General features: G+C 40.5%; 1 protein-coding gene across 13 annotated transcripts in view; it reads right to left on the bottom strand.

Moving 5' to 3' along the window:
* The window catches only part of MTSS1 (MTSS I-BAR domain containing 1), a 125,978-nt gene that overhangs the window by 29,616 nt on the left and 75,992 nt on the right, over positions 1–20,370 (bottom strand). For all 13 annotated transcript variants that reach the window (XM_088148976.1, XM_025167587.2, XM_015888336.3 and 10 more), the window contains exons 4-6: positions 11,458–11,542; positions 10,296–10,387; positions 8,494–8,568 (exon numbers count right to left, since the gene is read on the bottom strand). In XM_088148976.1, the coding sequence (XP_088005102.1) occupies positions 8,494–8,568; positions 10,296–10,387; positions 11,458–11,542 (252 nt within the window). The remainder of the gene's footprint in view (positions 1–8,493; positions 8,569–10,295; positions 10,388–11,457; positions 11,543–20,370) is intronic.

The following is a 20,370-nucleotide window of genomic DNA, read 5'->3' as shown; positions in this document are numbered from 1 at the left end:
CTAATTGAACATTAAAATTTGGCACTAGGCCTTCCTGGTTCAAATGTCAGGAAAAATTATAGTTAGAGAAATAGAGGGGGAAACTGGAAAGCATGTTAAATCTTCAGTAAGTGTCTCGTCATTGAAAACAGGCTTCAAACAGCTTTCTCAAATCTCTATCCTCTAGGTAAACTGGATTATAAGTACTATTATTCAGCATGCTACCTGCAAATTACAGGATACTGCTAGGAATTAAGGAACTTGCAGATCAATACACCTGACAGGAAATTATTTGGAAAAAGCTGGTTTAGAAGATAGTCTGAATTGAACCATCTGGGAGAGGGTTCTGTTTTTGTTCTTCTCATCCAGATGTTATCTTATGGATCTTCATCTTTTTCTATGTATATAAAATATGAAATCTTTCACATATAAAACCTAACTGTGCAACTAGAATAAATTATGCAATTAGAAATTAGCATATGGCTGCTTAAAACCTGTATAGGTAATTTGGAAGTGTGTAGGTAGCAGCAAACAAAGTACTTGGAGAAATAATTAGGAAACCAAATTCCTGGAGATTGGAATCCTCACATATCATGTTAGGCAGATGGATATTTACAAGTTCTTGACAGCAACTCCACAATGGGAAGTTCTCAAAACATAAACAATTACTCTCTATTATGTATGATCTAGAAGTATATACGCAATAAAAATATTCTTATTCCCGCAGGAAGAAATGGCAATAATGTGATTCGTGCAAATATTTGTAGCCTCTTTGATAAGGTCTTTTCAAATCAGCAAAAGGTGGCAACAGCTTTTTTTTTTTGGTTATTTATGCAGAGAAAGTATGTACATGCTTATGCAATCCTTCTACAAAACTATCCTTGTCCAATTTCTTTCTTGCTTTTAAAGATTAACACCCATAACTCCCAAGTAAAATTTCCCTGAAATATTTTAATGCTAAAGTTTGCACTTATGTTGGGTGAATTAGTTTTTCTTGCAGTACATGAAATCTTGCTCAACTACAGGCAGTCTTTGGGTTATGGTGCCAATTGGGACTAGAATTTTTGTCGCTTAGCGATGTGGTTGTAAAGTGAGACATCACATGACTGCATTGCTTAGCGATGGCAATCCCAGCAGTCCTGGTTGCCATTGTAACCCAAGGACTGCATGGGTTATTAAACAGGAAGAGGCGGAAGTTCCTGGCAAGCAGGTGAGCACCGCAGATGAGAGCTATGGGAGAGGGGGGGTGCCACAGACAGACATTAGGGACTATGGGTGGGTGGCTGTGGTCATAAATGTGGGCTGGCCACGGGGGTGCTAAAATGGCCAGAACTTTGAGGACTGATCATAAGTCCATTTTTTCAGCACCGTTGTAACTTTGGTCGTTGAAAGAACGGACATAACCCAAAGACTACCTATAGAACTACTAAATCCCCAGACAGCACGGCTGAGAAACTAAGTGAGCTGTAGTTTTATAGACACGGGTATCCATATAAAATCATATTCAATGGACCAACAAAAGCTGAAGTGTCTAATTAAACTATAAATCCAGTATTTCGCTATTCAAAATAATTAATAACATTTAATAATTACCTAAGATTTAATTTCGGCTGAAGATTAGCAAAGCAAAAGATTACCACAATAGTGAGGAGGCCACCTAGTAACCACAGAACAGCCTTGATTAATTTTACTTCTTAAAATAATACGGTGGAAAATGTTTAGGGAAGAAATGCATAAGACAATAATTTGTTTTAGAGGTAAGACAAAATTTCCAAAGGTGAGTATTCATGATTGTTTGAACTAAAGGAAACTATGCATCCCCCCAGGAAATTATGTTGAATAAAAATACAGATCCAAGACTACTGAAGAACTTTCTATGTTGTTGATAAGCAAATAAAAGTGTAATGAAGGAATTAATATTATATAGCAGTTTCTTAATTATACAGTCATGCATCCTCTGAGATTTATGCTTTGTATAGTTCTGAATGCAAGATTAAAAACAAAGTTTGGATTACTGCAATGCGCTCTACATGGGACTACCCTTGAAGAGTATCCAGAAGCTACAGCTGGTGCAAAATGCAGTGGCATGGACAGTTCTGAATGCCCCAGGGGGGCACATATAACACCTCTGTTACGTGAGCTGCATTGGCTGCCGGTTTGCTTCCGGGTCCAATTCAAGGTGTTGGTTATTATCTTTAAAGCCCTTCATGGCACAGGACCAGGCTATCTGAGGAGCTGTCTTATCCCTGTTATATCAGCCTGCCCCACTCAGTCCGGCAGAAGAGGCATGTTGCGGACCCCACAGTCAAAGAGTTTCAACTCGTGGGGTCTAGGAAGAGGCCCTTTCCTGCCGTGGCCCCTGCTCAATTTACCACCTGAGGTGCGGTGTGCCCCCACTCTCATGGCCTTCAGGAAGAGTGTGAAATCTTGGCTATGCCAGATGGCCTGGGGGCCGGATGGGGGCTTGTGCCATTGGAATTGGCTCATGGGGTAATTGATTCCACCCCCCGTCATCTTGAATGTTTTTAGTTTTTTTAGGTATATGGTCTTTTTATATAGTACGACTTTTTAACTAAATTAATGTGGATATTTATATTTTTAACTGTTTGGGGGTTTTATTTTAATTGTGAGCCACCCAGAGTCACTCTCTGGGGGAGATGGGCGGCATATAAATTTAATAAATAAAGATCCATAATCATTCTAGCTAAGAACTTGGATCTTACATTATACTAACACACAATGTTTGTTTGGTTTGGTTTAATGTGTGCTGTGAACCAAAACATTGTAATTCCTAAACCAGAGTTTATGGCTTAGTGTATTATATGGATCCAATCATTTCTAGTTTATTCAATATAACAGAACTAAACAAACAATGACTTACGATGTGTGAATCAGCTCAAATAATTTTCCACCATGTATGTGCCATAACAAGACTTAACCCTAGCAAGACCAAGTGGCTCTGGGTTTTTGGGTCCCCTGGATCTGGAGAGCTGCCATCTTTAACTCTCAACAGGGTAGCACTCTCCTGGACAAAGCTGACACACAATTTGGGGGTCCTGGACCTGTGGCTTCTGTTTGAAGAGCACGTGGCAGCTCTGGCCGGGAGGGCCTTTGTATGAATCATCTTGTGCACCCATTGTGCCCATTCCTAGACTGGAAGGCCCTGCTCATGTCACTCCTGCCCTAGTCACTTCTTGTTTAGACTACTACAATGCGCTCTACATGGGGCTGCCCTTGGAAACCACCAGGAAACTTCAACTGGTTAGAATACAGCTGCTCACAGAGTTTTGGGCATCCTGCAGACTGCCTGGGTTTATACCCCTGCTGCACGACCTGCACGGGCTCCCAGGTTCTTTCTGGTTCCAATTCAATATCACCTTTAAAGCCAGGTTACCTGTGCAGACATCACTCCCTGAGGACATCTACCCATCCCACTGGACTGGATAGGGTGGGTTCACTCCAGGTCCCCTCTATTAAATATGGTCATCTGGCAGGGCCCAGGAAGCAACCCTTTTCTGTAGCTGTGCCTACAATATGGAACAGCCTCCCTCTGGTGTTGCGTTAGAGTTTTAATCTTGCATTTTTATGATTTGTGTATTTGTTTGTCAGTCGTCTAGGGTTCTTTTATATAATACAGGTGTACCTCGTTTTATTGCGCTCCACTTTATTGCCCTTTGGTGATACTGCATTTTTTTTTACAAATTGAAGGTTTGTGGCAACCCAGCATTTGCTCACTTCGTATCTTTGTGTCACATTTTGGTAATTCTCGCAATATTCCAAATGTTTTCATTATTATTAATCAGATGAGGATTAGCATTTTTAGCAATAACGTATTTTTAAATTAAGGCATATACATTGTTTTTTTAGACATAATGTTATTGTATGTAATGTTATGTCCAAAAAATAGACATAATGTTACATATAATAATTAATAGACTACAATATAGTGTGAACATAACTTTTATATGTACTGGGAAACCAAAAAAATTGTGTGACTTGCTTTATTGTGGTGGTCTGGAACCGAACCCGCAATATCTCCGAGGTATGCAGCTTATTCAAATAAATAAGAGACAATGGCACACAAAAGGCAACTGAAATTAAAAGAATATACCCTCCGAACACAATTATAAGTCATTAACTATGCCTGTTGCTACGGATATCTGATTATTTGCTTTTCGGTCTCCATACTGCCATTTCTACCCCGAGCAATTTTGTTCAACCTCATATATAAACATTCATCAGCACCAAACCAATGAAACTGGACTTGACTGGATACTTCTTTTCCAATTGTGTAGAATTTTTTAAATTTTATCTCACATGTTTTAAGTTATTCTTGGGACAATTCAAATACTTTATGGAGTTCACCCTAAACTTGCCATAACTATACCCTAGCAGATCTAGACAAACCCAACTTACTTAAACTTAAGAGAGTTTATTCTACCTCCGTTTCCTCTTGGAGATTATTCCCTTGCTTTTGCTTCCCCCACCCCATTTATTGATGATTGTGAAGAACTGGTAAAGCCACACTTTCAACCCTCCGATCTTCTCTGGGATGGATTTTAATTAATCATTTCCAGCTTCTCTATACACATACTTGTCTACTGCCCGTCCTTTTCCTTAATGCTTTCAAAACACACCACTCCTTTCCAGGGGTGCTCACAAGACGTAGTCAAAAAATCAAGATGGTGGCCACAAGAGTACAATTGAAGTTCTGACTGTTTTTTAATTTACACTGCACTGTGATGCATACAGCCAGTTTGGTGTAGTGGTTAAGGCACCAGACTAGAAACCAGGAGACCGTGAGTTCTAGTTCTGCTTAGGCATGAAGTCAGCTGGGTAACCTTGGGCCAGTCACTCACCCTCAACCCTAGGAAGGAGGCAATGGCAAACCACTTCTAAAATCTTGCCAAGAAAATTGCAGGGACTTGTCCAGGCAGTTGCCAGGAGTCAACAATGACTTGAAGGTGCGCGCGCACACACACACGTGTGATGCACATCAAAAACAGACAGAGCTCCAATCACACTGTTGCAGATATCTTTACCTTTTGACCATATTCCACAGACACCCTTGCTCCTTCAATTCATAATGCCACCTTCAACAACTGCTTTTTAAGATGTTATGCAGTGATGGTCGTTGCACTGACTTACAATAGATTTCTTTTTTTTCATCCCTCCCCACATTTCTTCCTTCTTAAACAGGTTTTAAAGAAGTTGCTCATCTTCAGCTACAAATACTTCCAGATGTTGTTTTGAATTGCTACCGACAAAGAAGAACTCTGCCATGGAGAACGTATTTTCTCGGTGAGATACTTCCTGTTGAAGGCTTTTGGAAATGCTTTGCCAGAAAGCAGAATAACTCCACTTATTGGCTCAATACCATAACCCTATTTGCATCTGTCAGCAGCAACCAAAATAGTTACTCTTCTTTGAAAAAAAGGGATACTATAATCCCCCACCAATAAAAAGTCTAGTTCAGCAGCTGACCTAAAAAAGAATTGGGCTGGAAAAAAATTTAAAAGAGAAAAAAGAGATAAAACTAAGCGTTTGGAAATTCTTCTCAAAATATGCTTTTAGATACTACAGTGTTGGACCTGCATTCACTAGCTTTTGTGCTAGTTTCAATGTATTATGTAGTGTCAGTTCAAACAAGATTCTAGAGCAGTGTTTTTCAAACTTGGCAACTTTAAGATGTGTAGACTTCAACTCCCAGAATTCCCCAGCCAGTCTACACATCTTAAAGTTGCCAAGTTTGAAAAACGCTGTTCTAGAACTAAATGCTAATCTTTTATTAGGGCCCAAACAATATTGATCAAAAAATCACCCTGGCATACTGCATTTTTGGACTTCACAAAACGTAACAGTGTGGTTGTTCATTCACTCGTTCATACATACATACATACATTTTTGTCGTCTTAATATCAAGCAAAAGCACAGGGGAAAATTCATGTTCTACTAACAAACCTTTACAGATACAATTTACTTGAAAGGTAAAGATGCAACTGAAATAATCTGATAGCCGTTATTGTGGCTACTCCGTCCTGTTATTCTTCTGAAATGTATATTATCATGAGTTTAAGCTAAAATCAAATCTAATGAACGGAGGACTCCTTTTTAGCATGAGGTTTTAAACTTTAGGCCAAAAGAAGGGAAACGTGCTGCAAAGCCAGAACAATAAGCAAAAGTATTAGGTTATACTACCCAGCTGACCTTGTGGATCTCAAGGAAGCTAAAAAGGGGCAGAGTAAATTAGTCCTTGGAAGCAAGATCAGCAGGAAATTCTAGCACTGTAAACCAGAAAGCAGCAATGGCAAAATTAATTCCCTCCTCTTGGAACACTGGACTCATCTAGTCACCAGAAGTCAAGCTGGGCTCAAAGAAAAGTTTACCTTTTTACTTATTAGAGGCAGCTAGTCCAGGCTACCTGGAGAGTCTACAAGATAATTCAGCTCCAAGAAGTCCTGTCTCACCGTCAGAAGGCTAGCATCTCTACAGCTGTAATCATCAACTAACATTTCTCCTGCTTCCATTGCTATATTTTACCTTTTGGTGGTTTAAACAGTTCAGGATGGGCTTAACACTTGTAGAACAGGATTCAAAATAGCACCTAAATCAGAAGTGGCAGGCTGTGGCCCTCGAGATGATCTTAAACTGCAGCTCTCAGGAGCATCCACAAGCATGATTGATTGTGAGGGATTCTGGGAGCTTCCAGTTCAGTAACTTTCAGAGAACCACATGTTCAGCCTGTGGTAGGAGATATGGAAATGCTTCTCTCTCCCACCCAACCTCAGAGTTGTCTTTTGCTCTGCAAGCCATCCTCCAGCAGCTGAACAAAGAACAGCAGGCTTTGCAGTGGAAAAACTGACTTCAAACCAAGGCACAAACTCCCGTTATTAAAATGTATTGGTGGTTTACGTATGAAAATTTGTCAAGACATCTCTCTGAACTAGTTCAACTGTTATCCACGCTGAATCCTGCCCAGTACAAATAAATTCCCAGCAGCCATTATCCACAAGCATTGACTGTAGGAATAATACAATCTAAGGATGGAACACAAAAAAGATTTCACCAGTACATCACCTGCAGAAATTCAGCTGGTGCCCTTACTTCTGGGTTTTTGGAATCAACTCAAAAGTTTTAAACTTGGCTTTTAACCATCTGAGTGCCTAGTAAGGATGAAGGGCTGTTTTTATTATGTTGCATTTGTATATGAAGATTCTGTTTTGATAGTCTTATAAACCATCCAGCGGGATCGACTAGATATTATAAAAATCTTGTTAAATATATAAACAAGTTCCTAGCATACTATATGGCATTCAATATGACCGTTGCATTCCGGTAATTTTCCTACTGATACTAAACATTATGATTTTCAACAGATTGATAATTTCACAAAAGAAAGCTGTTATTTGTTTGTTTATATGTCACATTTGTATCCCTTTGCAATAGTATGCATACTCTCAGCAGCTACATCAATAAACTTCACAGAGTTAAAACTTGCAAGCTGATCACTTTTGGGCTCCAAGTGTGAGGGCATAAATACTAAAATGCATGTGTCACTGGAAGGAGAGAATTCTTATTTCCTTGTAACATTTTGTTATGAATGAAAGATTGTGCTCCTGTTTCCCCAATGTTTCACAGGCTCACCCATTTCTTGAAACAGAAGACAAGGATTAAGAATCCTGACATCTTCACAATGAAGATGCCGTTAGACATACTGCGGAGAAGGAAATTTCCCCATAATTTTCCAACTAAGTGTGATTATTCCTCAGTTGCATCCATATCCTACTTATTAGGAAAACATAATATACAAACACAGCTTTCAATCCTGAATAACTTAAAACAGGCCTTTGAGTTTGCAAGAAGCATTCCTACGGTCACAGCATTGTGTGTGAAAATTAAATTCAAACCAAGGCACTAATTCCCATTATTAAAATGTATTTGTCGGTTACATATGAATATTTTACTTATTTAAGATTGTTTTATATTGTAAATTTAATGGATTTTATCTCTTTTGTAAACTGCCCAGAGTCGCTTTTTGGCAAGATGGGCAGTGACAAATTTGATATATAAATATAAATAAATTAAAAAAAATAAATTGGTGTGAACAAACATTGTTGTGCTCGTTTTCTGGCTTCCAGCAGTCTTAGACCTATATCTTTGATGTCTCTGGAGCAGAAAACTTTGCAATTTATTTATTTATTCTCATTTTCGAGAAGGGGTGGACATCCATAATATAGTTCCATTAAACCTCAAATGTACTGATAGGATCTTGTGGGCTCTGGAAGTGGAACCTGCTTTTTATCCAATTTTGCATTCTGTGGAGAAGCAATAGTTCTGTCTAGCAAGTTCAGAAAAAGGTATAACTCAGGATTGGGCATAGATGAGGAACTGAAAGAAAACCAGCTAAACAGTAATAGGTCGTGATACGATTGTAATTTATCACGTTCAGATAAAAGTGGAATCTTCTGAGCAGGTCTCTATCAAGAGACTAAAGAAAAATGCGAGGAACTGTACCTTTCTTCGCCTTCTTCTGAAGCTTCAATGTATCTGAAGATTTCTTTTTTATTTCTTGGCGAGCTTTTTTGTATTCTACAAAGAAAGAGAGAAAGAGATGCTTTATATATAAATATATTTGATGGGCGATGGTGCTAGGAGTTCAAGTTAGACAAGCAATGTTGGAGAAGAATTTTAATAGTACTACCGCATAAACGTAAGCCATGCTGAATTCAATGGGGTTTAGGCCAAAGTAAGCTCATACGAGACTGAAGCTTCAGTACTTTTCATTTTAATGGACTGATGCATTTAACGTTTTGCATCAACATACATGCAGAAGGTCACGAAAGAATAGGAAAACATAATCAGCTCCGGCTGCAGGGGTCATAAGTAATCACAGAAGGGATTTTTAGCAATTGCAGAAGGTTGCCATGGCTTGATTTTTTATATAGAAGAATAAGGTCAATATATTAATCAATTTATGATCTGGAACAAGTAGGACCCCTTTTGACCAGCAGTTTGAATGCCATACATACTCTCCTACAGCTAACACCAAAATACAGGACAAACCAAGCATTGTTTATTATAACATGGACTTGAGACTTCATTCGCATCAGATGATGCATAAAAAGCCAGGTGTGTGTGTGTGGAGAGAGAGAGCGCACGCATACACACACAGCATATGGAAGAGGAGGCTAAATCATAAACTGTGGGATCAGCACAAAACCATATGCAAAAAATGACCATCACATTATTAATAGAAGCTATCATGCACTATCATAATGTCGGAAAGGGTCATTTAAGGCCATGGAGTCTAACTCGCTGCTCACTGCAGGAGTCCAGGTTAAAGCATCTCCAATGTCTACCCAATTTTTACATGAAGACATACAGCAAAAGGGAACTCACCATTTCCCTACTCAGAAATGGGGTATCCTTTGGTGGCCAAACCTTTGTGCCTTAGCCTACCATATCTGGGCTAAAAAGAGATACAGTGGACTAACTGTTGTGGTGCTAATGGCCATAATGTGGGTGTGACCCTAAGGGAGGCTGTATTTTTAGGGGAGTTTTGAAAGTTTTGCTTTTTAAAATATGATATGCCTACAGGATATACTTTGGGACCTACAGTATAATTTTTATCTGTTTCCCATCTGAAATGTCACTAAAATGTACCTTTCATTTTCTTCTGCAAAAGGGGACTTGGGGACAACATTAGGGTTTCAAGTTGTCCTGCCCAGCACCAGGTAACTGGCTGCATTGTTGAACAGTTTTCATTCTTGGGAAATTTTTCTTAACATTCTACTGGAATGTGCCTTCTTGTAAATGAAAACTATTGTTTCACATCCTGGGACAACAGAAGTCTTGCATCAGCAGTAATTGTTTGGGGAATGTTGACTGTTAACAGTGTAGTAGCCATTGTCTGAAAGGAAGGAACCCTCAGCGGGCAGATTTTAACAACCTGTAGAGGAAATAGGAATGGCCTTGAAGGACAGAAGGAAGAGCCGCTACCAAGGCAAGGGTCAGATAAGCGGGGCTTGAGCCCAGGCCAAGAAAATAACTTGAGAAAATGTCTCAGACAAGCCCCTCTCTAGTTCACAAGAAGATAAACTGAGGAGGGGGGAAAGCACATCCAGACTTGTAACATTCTGTTACTATAGCTATTACAATAAAAGTAGTTCTGACCTATATGGTGTTGGTTTCTTAGTCTGGTCTACCTTGTTGGGCTGACATCAATGTTCCTCCTGTCCTTAAAGGCCATTCCCTATTCTCTCTACCCATATTGTTCTGTAATTTCCACCCCCACCCCCCCGGTCCCACATAACTACCTTTTGCATGGTCTTTATCCAGCTGATTGGCCACTTTCTTCCATTCTTCCATCTGCTCTTGAAGTGGGTTTATCAGACAGTCAATTAAAGCACTAATTTTGTTGAGAAAACACAAAGAGGAATCAAATCCTGCAGGAAAAGAGCCAATCTGAATCTCCCTCTAAGCTTTTTAAAGGAGCACTTTTTCCATGCAGGAACCCAAGTCCAGAACTTAGAAAGACACTTTAAGTCTGATTCAATCATTGCACATACATCAAGCTTAGCAACCCTGTAAGACAGGATTCACATATTGCCTCAGTACTGCCTATGAAGTGAATGGGAGGGTGTTTGGGACTGAGAGGCTGTGTTTAGCCCAAGGCCACTCAATGCAAGAGTACACAACTTTTCTGGGGGGCAAGGACCACACTTAACCTTTCAGTGGTGGGTCTGCAAGCAGGAATGTCCAGCACAAAGTAATAACCAGGGCCAGACAAATGCTAAATTTGATTTAATTACGTAGGCATGTAATCTAAATTAAATTACTTACAGTTAATATGATGATTTGCCATTACCTGATAATTTCCCCCATCTGTTACATTAAAAAATGACAGTTTTGTGGCATCTCTGCAAGATGGCTACAAGCCAAATCCAAAACTCTGTGGCGCCTCAATCTATGCATCCTTGATTTAGTGACTATGAAGCACAATTTAGATTTGCACCAATACTTCCCTAAGTTCGGTCTCAATCTCTTCATCATTATGTAAGAGCAACTCCCGAATTTATTCAAGAGTAACCAGAAGTGGGCCCGGGTGGGGTGGGGGGGACCTGTTTTTGCAACAGTAATCAATGTTCTGAAAAAGAGAAATCATGCCTTTTGCCCTTCTTCACCCACTGCTGAGTTACAGTAATGTCTGAAACAGGAATTCCTAGTTTGGAAAGAGACTTGAGTCAGCAAGCCTGGTTTCTCATGATGGTCAGTTAAATTTTCCCCTTCTACAAAGCCCAGTTTGTACAGAGGGTGTTCCCAGCAAAAAAGTCGGAGGTTAGCTGGAAGTCAGCCCCAGTAAACAGCTTAATGTGGTCCTAAATGAAAGATGCTGTGTACTAGTTACATTTTGAATGCCATCCAGAAGCTAATGAAATCCTATTTCCAAACGGTCAGCTGGTAACATGCATAACTCACCTTGAAAACTGCCTGAGCTTGGATTCAATGCTTCGATGCCTCATACACATTCTGGTTAAAGCAGAGCCGATTTCTCTGGTAGCACCTGAAAAACAAAAGAAAATAAATAAAAATGGCCTTACTTATGTGTGTACCACACGTTGTTCATTCTGGCAAAGAAAGTAAATGTGAAAAACACAGATTAGATGGAGGGTGTGAAGCGTTAGGGGTCAAGGACCTGATCAGGTCTCACTGGGGCCCTACAGAAATCCTTAACATTATCATACATATTCCTGGATCCTGCTGAGGCTGAGGAAATGGATGACGCAGCACCAGCCTAAAAGGAGGTATATTATGATGTACATGGAATTGGAAATAGAAAGTGGAATTAAAGGGTTTTTAAACCAGACTTGGGATGAGATATTACTGAAAGTTGTTCCTCCAATTTGAGTGTGATGTAACCAGAGTTTGTTTGTTTGTTTGTTTGTTTGTTTATTTATACAGAGACTTATCCCCCGCCCATCTCCCAGCAATGGGGGACTCTGGGTGGTTTACATCAAGTTAAAACAATAAATACATGATTAAAATTTATAAAAAGACAAACACATCTACACAGATGGAAAGAAGAGGAAAAAAAAAAAAACCAAGAGGCTGATGGAAGCCACACTAGGCCTCTAGGGGGCTAGCCAACCCCACTTCTGACAACCTCCCTCCCCGCCCCAGGCCAGATGGCAGAGCCAGGTCTTCAAGTCCCTCCGAAAGGCCTGGAGTGAGGGGGCCTGTCTCACCTCCGGGGGCAAGATGTTCCAAAGGGCAGGGGCTACAGCAGAGAAGGCCCGCCTTCTGGACCCCACTAGTCGGAGTTCTTTTGCCGAGGGGGTCTGGAGCATGCCCTCTCTGTGAGATCGGGTGGGACGGGTTGAAATCATGGGGGCGAGGCGGTCCCCCAGGTAGCCGGCCCCATGCCATGTAGGGCTTTAAAAGTCATAACCAACACCTTGAATTGGACCCGGAAGCAAACTGGTACCCAATGCAGCTCACGGAGCAAAGGTGTTATATGGGTCCTTCTTCGGACTCCAAAAATAGCTCGCGCGGCTGCATTCTGGACCAGCTGAAGCTTCCGGATACTCTTCAAGATAGTAAAAGCAATATTTTTTTAAAAAATCAATGAAATAGCTTGGGAATAAACAAAACTTCATTCAGCACTTCAGTTAAATGATTAGCAGAGCAAGGAAGTGGGCTGATTTCAATACACAGTTACCTAAGTCTTCCTCAAACTAATACCTCTCACATGGTTGGATTTCAGTTCCTATAACCATTATCCAACTTGGCCTTGCAGGCTGGGAACTATTAGAATTGAAGTCCAGCGTATCTGGAGGGCACCAGGTTGGGGAAGGCCATTTCAAACCCTCTAATGATTCTTCTAAACAAATCTTGATAAAATCAGGGGGCTTCATATGGGTGTTAACATTTCAATACTTTATTGAGTAGTGAGCTGCAAATTGTCCATACGAATTATTCTAAAATGTCCAGTTATGCAAATGCTTTGAAAACCTCCACAATAACCATGAATAAACCCAGAATAAAAAAGTGAGCTACTATGTGTCAGTCCAATTGTCAAGCACACAAAATAATAAGCAATCTTCGTTATCCACAGCAAATGATGATGATGAACTCTTATTCAAGAGTTCTGAACTTGTCAAGCATCAGTGAAGAACATAAAACAATAATGGGAACTGAGACAAATTAGTTTGACTTTATAGACTCATGATATATCTAATCACTTAGTCGCTCCTTGCTATGAGATGGATGCAAAGCGTGACCCCTGATTCAGAAGCTACTCCACAACTCCAGGTTCCTACACAGCCAAGGAGCTGTAAATTTGATCTCTCGTAACACAGAAGTCAACAGTAGATGGTGCTGTTTCTAAAAGGCATGATGAGAACTGCCTTGCTGGGTCAAACCTGAACTTGGTGGAAGACAACAGATATCCTTGCGGAAAATCACAGCATCATCAAGACAATCCAACCCTTGTTTGCCACAAGCACCTGATACTCAGAAATATGCCTATGATTGAATATAGCTCTAATCCAGCCACTGACACATTTTTATCTCTGAATCTGTTTTACATCTTTTGAACCAGCTGCATTCCCTGTTTTCACCGGAGCCCATTCCTTGTCTTCAGGTTAACTATGAAAGACGCAATGCCATTAAAATTCATGCAGTGCCATTAAAGGATGACACAGGGGTATCACGACTGACTTCCTATCTAAGCAGAGGGGCTTTCCTTCATCTGAGGATTCCTGGGAATTTTATAAGATTTTTCTTTTCACTCTCATGAACCTATCCTCATTTTCACTGATGGGTGGATTTCAAACTCTAGCAGTCTGAAGAATCTTCGCTGTTTTCCCTAAATTGTTAGGATTTTCAGTGAAGCTGAAACTAATGTATGGACTGACAAGACAGCAGGAATCTCTGCTGTTTTCTCTAAATAGCTAAGATTTTCAGTGAAGCTGAAACTAGTCTATGGGTTGACAAGGCTGCAGCCGCCGACACTGGGGATTCTACAGCAAACTAAAAATAGCATTCACAATCCAATTAATTTAAAAAGGATAATGAGGAGGAAGAATGACACTGCTGGTTACCAAAACTCAGAAGCTTTGGGCATTTTCACACAAGATCACATGAGATTTGGACTATTTTAAAATATATTTGGGGGGGAGGCAGTATATCTTATTGTCAAAAAAGACAGCACAATAACACTCAAGCTTCAGAAGTTCCAATTTGCAGGCTATTGATTAGGCTTTGCAATGGTACTATCAAAGAAATCTGCATGCTTCCTATAATTTATAGCAATTTTTAAGAATGACACAATAGTTGAACAAAAAAGAAAAGGTTTCATGTCTTATTCCACTATTCTTCAAAAATTATTTGCTTATTGAAGCTGATGTTTTAAGGATTGTATGGTTTTCTTCTCAAAGGCCAACGGTTACTTCAGATGATGTGGTTCCACTGAATGGAGCAACGAAGATGCGCAGATCTGGTATATCCAGAACTGACTTTTGCACCTAGGCTGGATAAGTCAATGCTCCCATTGTTTCATGGGTGATAGTACAACTGAGGCCTAAATGTGTAGATCCATTTTCACTATACCAAGTTAAGTGGCAATGCCTTGGCTAATTTTGAAAGAGTGTGGACATGTCCTTCTGTCTCCAGCAGTCAAGTTCAACTTGAAGAAGTCTTTTATTTCACTGATGCCATTTCCACATAAGAATGAAAGGACCACACCCTTGCACAACTCCATGTGATGATCACAAAATGATGAAATACACATTCTGTGGAATACATCCCACATTTAATCCCTGTTGGTTGGGGTAGGAGAATATCCAATCTTAAGGGCCACTTAATGCTGATCAAGAGTAGTCAACCTAGTGAATTACAGATATTTTGTGTACTGTACAATGTCCATATTCCTGAACATTCTAGCTGGGGTTTCAGAGAGAGGTAGCCCAAAATATTTCAAAGGAACCAGATTGTTTATTTTTGGTTGGGACAATGAGTTGGTATAAACGCAGCCTCATGCAGTACATTCTAAATTTAACTTTCAAATTGGGACAGAATAAGTGTGTGTTTATACGTTTACTAGCTTTGAATCTTAACCGATCACTTCATTGTATTGTCAAAGCCAATCACATATGGTTTAAGCCAACCTTCTCCAACACAGGTGCTTTCCAGATGTCTGGACTTCCACCCCCAGAATTCTCAGTACATCTGGGAGGGCAACCAGACTGAGTAAAGCTAGCCTAGACACATATATTGGGTAGATAATGAGTTGGGCAAACAAGCTTCAGAGACCATGGAGAACTCCATGATAACACCATAGGGCTCAGAATGGGCAGATCACATGATTCAGGGCTGTAAGGAGGGATATTCCACTCTCTGCAGTGTGCACAATCTACACAACCAAACCATGTGAGATCTGGCCATCAGGGTGAAGTCATGCAACTCCTAGACATTTTGCTCCAACAGCCATGAAAATATAAACAGCTGGAGGGTTGATTTGGGTTTTCCTTAAAAACAACCAATGTTGCTCTCACACCAGAGAGAAGCTCTTCAAAGCACTGTGACATAAAAAAAAAAAATAGGACAACTCACTTGACACAAAAGTTCTTCTGTGTGTCAAAGTCACTGCTAAGCAGGCAACCCACAAAAGATGAGTTGCACTTATATAAAGCAACTCACAGGGAGGGGGTTGCAAATTCTGAAGAAGCTGTTCTAACTGAACAGGCATTGCTGTAAATCTGGGAGAGTGGATGAAAAACTGATTCTTTCATCAAAACATGACTGCTCAAAAAATGCCCCGTGCACCCAAAAATCCTATCAGAATGCTGTTAAGGGCCTAATAATTGAAAACAATCAAGTGCAATCTTAGTATGAATGCAAAGATTAAAAACTGCCTAACCCAGTATGATGCCTTCCAAATGTGTTGGATTACAGCACCCAGAATGTTCAAGGGCAACACCGGCTGAGAATTTGGGGGCCTACAACCCAATCTATCACAAGGGCACCAGGTCATGAAAAGTTAGAATGAAAGGATGTGGAGTTGAAACAGAGCAGAGATGAGCAGCTGTAGGCCTGGTCTTGCATGGGGCCCCAAACCTGATTTTCCTTTTCCTTTCGGTAGGTCCAAGACCCCCCTGAAATTATGGCACTGGAATTAGGCAGGAAACCACTGATTTTAGACAAATGATATAGAAAAGGTATACAAGATGTTGGAATTAGAGAATGTTCTCCCAACTCAAACTTTCCATGCATCCCAGGTATGGCATGCTGGGGTCAATGGCCAGCCAATGTGACCCTCACCTGGTGGAATGGGGGGAAGAAGGTGGAATATTTTAAAAGCATGTCCTACTGGCTGACAGATGTTTGTCTGATTGGGAAGAGAAGGTGTGAGTGCCTACCAGTCTTTTTTCCACCTAAAGTTTTAAGAACATATTTGAAATTAAGCTCAAACAGGCTGCTTTTCTGTGGCAGCACCAGTGCTCTAGAACAGCCTCCCAATGGCTCCCTTCTTGCTGGCTTTCCTGAAAATATTAAAACCTGTGGCAGGGTAGAAGAGAGAGAGAGGGAGGGAGGGAGGGAGGGAGGGAGGGAAGGAAGGAAGGAAGGAAGGAAGGAAGGAAGGAAGGAAGGAAGGAAGGAAGGAAGGAAGGAAGGAAGGAAGGAAGGAAGGAAGGAAGGAAGGAAGGAAGGAAGGAAGGAAGGAAGGAAGGATCTGGACTGCTGCAAAACAAGCCATTCATTTCTAGTATCATGTTTTATTAGAGGAATGTCCTTGAGCACCACAAAAATCCCACGGAGATGGTAGAGAACATCTTGAGACAAGGTGGAGTTTAGTCCACCAGACTAACAAATGCTTCTTAACTGGTTGCATCCGCCATGGCACCCATTTTATGAATATGCAGATCTCCCAAAGCAACCGTTTTGCGAGTGGGTCCACTAACCATCTACTCTCGGCATTCTCCTTGCCCCCAGCTCCAAATGTTTGGCTACTCCTGTAATGCAGTTTGATGCATTTCTGCCTAAACAAGAGGCACCTGATGGGAAATCCTTCTAGTACAAGCACCCTGAGAAGTTGCTGTCACTCTGGCTAATCACCCAACATTCTTTAGTCTGCCCTAATGCAACACTAAAAGGGTAATTCTACATCTCTTTGCTCAGAACCACCCCACTGAGTTCAAAGGGTCATATTCTCAGGGTATGTGCATACAAGAATGCAGGTACAGTCAAACGTATTGTCCAGCTATGTATGGTATTCTTCCCTTTGTTGCTTTAGTTATTTACAGCTTCACACCAGTAGCTTCAAACAGTTAAGCAATAAAAGTTCACAGCTAAGGAGGACATATTTATTTCACTCCACCTCTTCATCTATTACCATTCATTGTCCTCATCTCCTTCCAACCTTCTTGCCAAGATAAGTGCAAGCAACAGATGCAAAGAATAGAAAGAGAAACAGAATGTAACCCTTAAACTCAGGATAAATATCATCTGAAAACATGCAGGCACAACAGGAAAAAAAAAAAGGATCACAGTGAATACCAGCTTTCCTTCCTTCCCTCCCACTTACATTATTACTGGATCCCTAAACAATTTTTCAACGCTTGGCATTTCTGTCCGTGAACGTGTTTCATACACAACACTTTGTTTAACCGGCCGTGCCCCAGTGTACAGGACTCTTCTTTTCCTTATAAATATTTCATCAAGGCAATGTTGAACTGCTTAAATTCTCTGTCTCTACAGCTGGACAGCCTTGCTATGAAACGGGAACACAAAAAACAACCGTGTGCATGTTTACTTATTAATTTATTATGAATTTACTCCTGTTACAACGGACACAGAATTGTAGCAGAGCAGCCCAAGTCTATGACAGGTAGAAGAGATTTGGTCCAGTGGTGAAGGCACCAGGCGAGAAAGCAGGAGACGGTGAGTTCTAGCCCCGCGTGAGGCATGAAAGCCAGCTGGGTGACCTTGGGCCAGTCCCTCTCTCTCAGCCCAACTCACCTCACAGGGTTGTTGTTGTGGGGGAAATAGGAAGAGGAAGGAGTATTAGGTATGTTCGCCGCCTTGAGTTACTTATAAAAAATAATAAAGGCAGGATTTAAAAAATCTTAAAAAGGGAGGGGAGGGAGGAAGCAGGGTTTTTTTCACCTCCCCTTTTCAGTGCCTGTTTCTCTACTTTTCTTTTCCTGTCAAATGGTTGCAAAGGGCTGAAGTAGATTTCCTCCAATTCTTTTGCCACCACCAATTCTGGAAGCCCAAGAGAGAAGTAACAGCTGCAGAACTTTCTGCAGTGACAGGGAGTGTCCCAGGTTGCCGACCCACAGGTAGAGAGCCAGCTTTGTAGGACGTTCAATGGGCAATCCAACCAGGGTCCCTTTCTTCACGGGAAAAATCAGGATTGTACCAGCTCTGACTGACTCAACACAATACTTAACGATTGCTGCCTTTCTTTTTCTCTGTGCATATTAAAGCCAGCATGTTATATTTTGAGGTAATTTGGGAACGTTTTAGGTCAAGATGACCTAAAATTTGCTCCAGCCAACTAATGATTCAGGAAGCAAATTCATCATAGGAAAAAACTAAACTTCTATCTCTTGGCACATGTTTTACAGACCTCATAAACCATTTTCTGGGAGAATTATATAATGGTTTATCACCTCTTGCCAATAAACTATCCATTACTCTAATATGACTAAAGGAATTTTCAATTTAGAGCTAAGGGGATTTTGATCTTGGCACTAAGAGGTTGCTGCTCAAAATTCAGATTGCAGAACCCAAAGAAAGTGATTTGCAGAATTCACCTGCAGTTTAGAATTAGCTGACTATTATTACTCTTTGATTTAGTACTAAAATAGCAAGATTTCTCCATCTGATCAGTGCATCTTTAAATTCACCTAGGCCCTCTCTTGAGAAGCAAGGTCTGTTCTTGCTTAAGGTCTACATGACTCTATGCATAAGACCCCCATTTATTTCTTAATTTATTGTAGAGTGTGGCATCAGATAAATAATACAGTTCCAATTGTCTTACATGGGAGTAAAAGAGCATTTGCAGGTGTGAAATTTATTCTCTCTCAATGAAATGCAACACCCTTGTGCTAACAAGGAAGGTTAAAGAGCTTTTCAAGGAACTAATTAGGGATGTGAAAAATGTTCTAAGTTTGGAAAATTCTGAATATTCCAAGCTTAGAACCTAAAAATCAACCAAACAGGAGTCTTCTGAACAGCAGTGTTTCAAATGTTCACAAAATCATAACTAGCTTTTTAAATTCCTGGCTGGCCTATAAGTTGTGTATTTTAAAGGCATCCTCTACCATTAGCCAGTAAAACAGTAGACATCCCTGCTGCTTTTGGCTGGGACAAACAGGGTGAGAGGAAGAAAGTAGCAGTTATAAAACCACATGTCCAGACTACAAGGCACCATTTTGGATTCTGCTGTTGTGAAGGACAGACCTAGAAATGACATCAGCAACGTATGCATGCTCCGTGCATCACATAACGTCACTAATAACATTCATTCAGGTCCTACTCCGTAAATGCAAAATCCATGCTGCTTTGTCTGTTGAGCTTTGCAAAGTATACTCTCTGCGTGGTCTTGTGGATACTGAGTTTTCAGGCTGCAGGCTAAACTAAGAAACTACATTGCTTCACTTTGTTGAGGGTTCCTGTCTAAATGGTGGCCAAAGGTTGCATGTCCACCATGCTTCTTCATTAGGTCAGAGAAAGGAATATTCTTTGTGGACTGTGTTGTATGAACTCGTGCTGTGTTACTTTTTGTTGAGCTTTTGTAATCATATGTCCAGCCACTTTGACCCCCCCCAAAAAAGCTTATTGTTCTTTCCATTATTTGTAATAGATTTTTTTTAAAAAACAGAGTTTTGTTCATTTGTTCTACATACCAGTCCCCAGTTTAAAAAACCAGTTCCATTCCCAAGGTCTGTCCTTACGTCGAATTTGTATGTAAGCCAGAACAGTATTATTGTATAATACTATACGAGTAGTATTGTGTAATTAACTCAAACCATTGTGTATTTAACTCGAATCATTTATTTAACTCGAATTTTGCTAGAATATGCTTCTTTCTTAACTACAGGTCGTCCTTAAACCAGGCGTTCTTAACCCAGGGACTACCTGTAACCCTTGAGCAAAATGGAAATAAAAAAGAGTTGCTTTGAGGAGTTCTAGGGATGTGCAAAAGGTTTTGGGTGTGCACTGATCAGTGCACAGTACAACTGGTCTCAGGCTGTGCTTACCTGAACTGAAACACTTATGTTTTAGTCAAGGCATGGAACAACATGGAGCTATTTTGCTCTGTATGCAGAAGAAAGCAGGGCTGTTCTGGGCATAAGTGGTTCAAGGGGAGGGGAAGGAAAAGCA

Source organism: Python bivittatus, unplaced genomic scaffold, assembly GCF_059951505.1.
Source record: "Python bivittatus isolate LINGU-HERP-01145 unplaced genomic scaffold, Pbiv_v1 ctg000590_np1212, whole genome shotgun sequence".
Taxonomy (NCBI): Eukaryota; Metazoa; Chordata; class Lepidosauria; order Squamata; family Pythonidae; genus Python; species Python bivittatus.
Note: the sequence above shows the minus strand (reverse complement) of the source record. Positions and strands in the feature narration are given on the sequence as shown.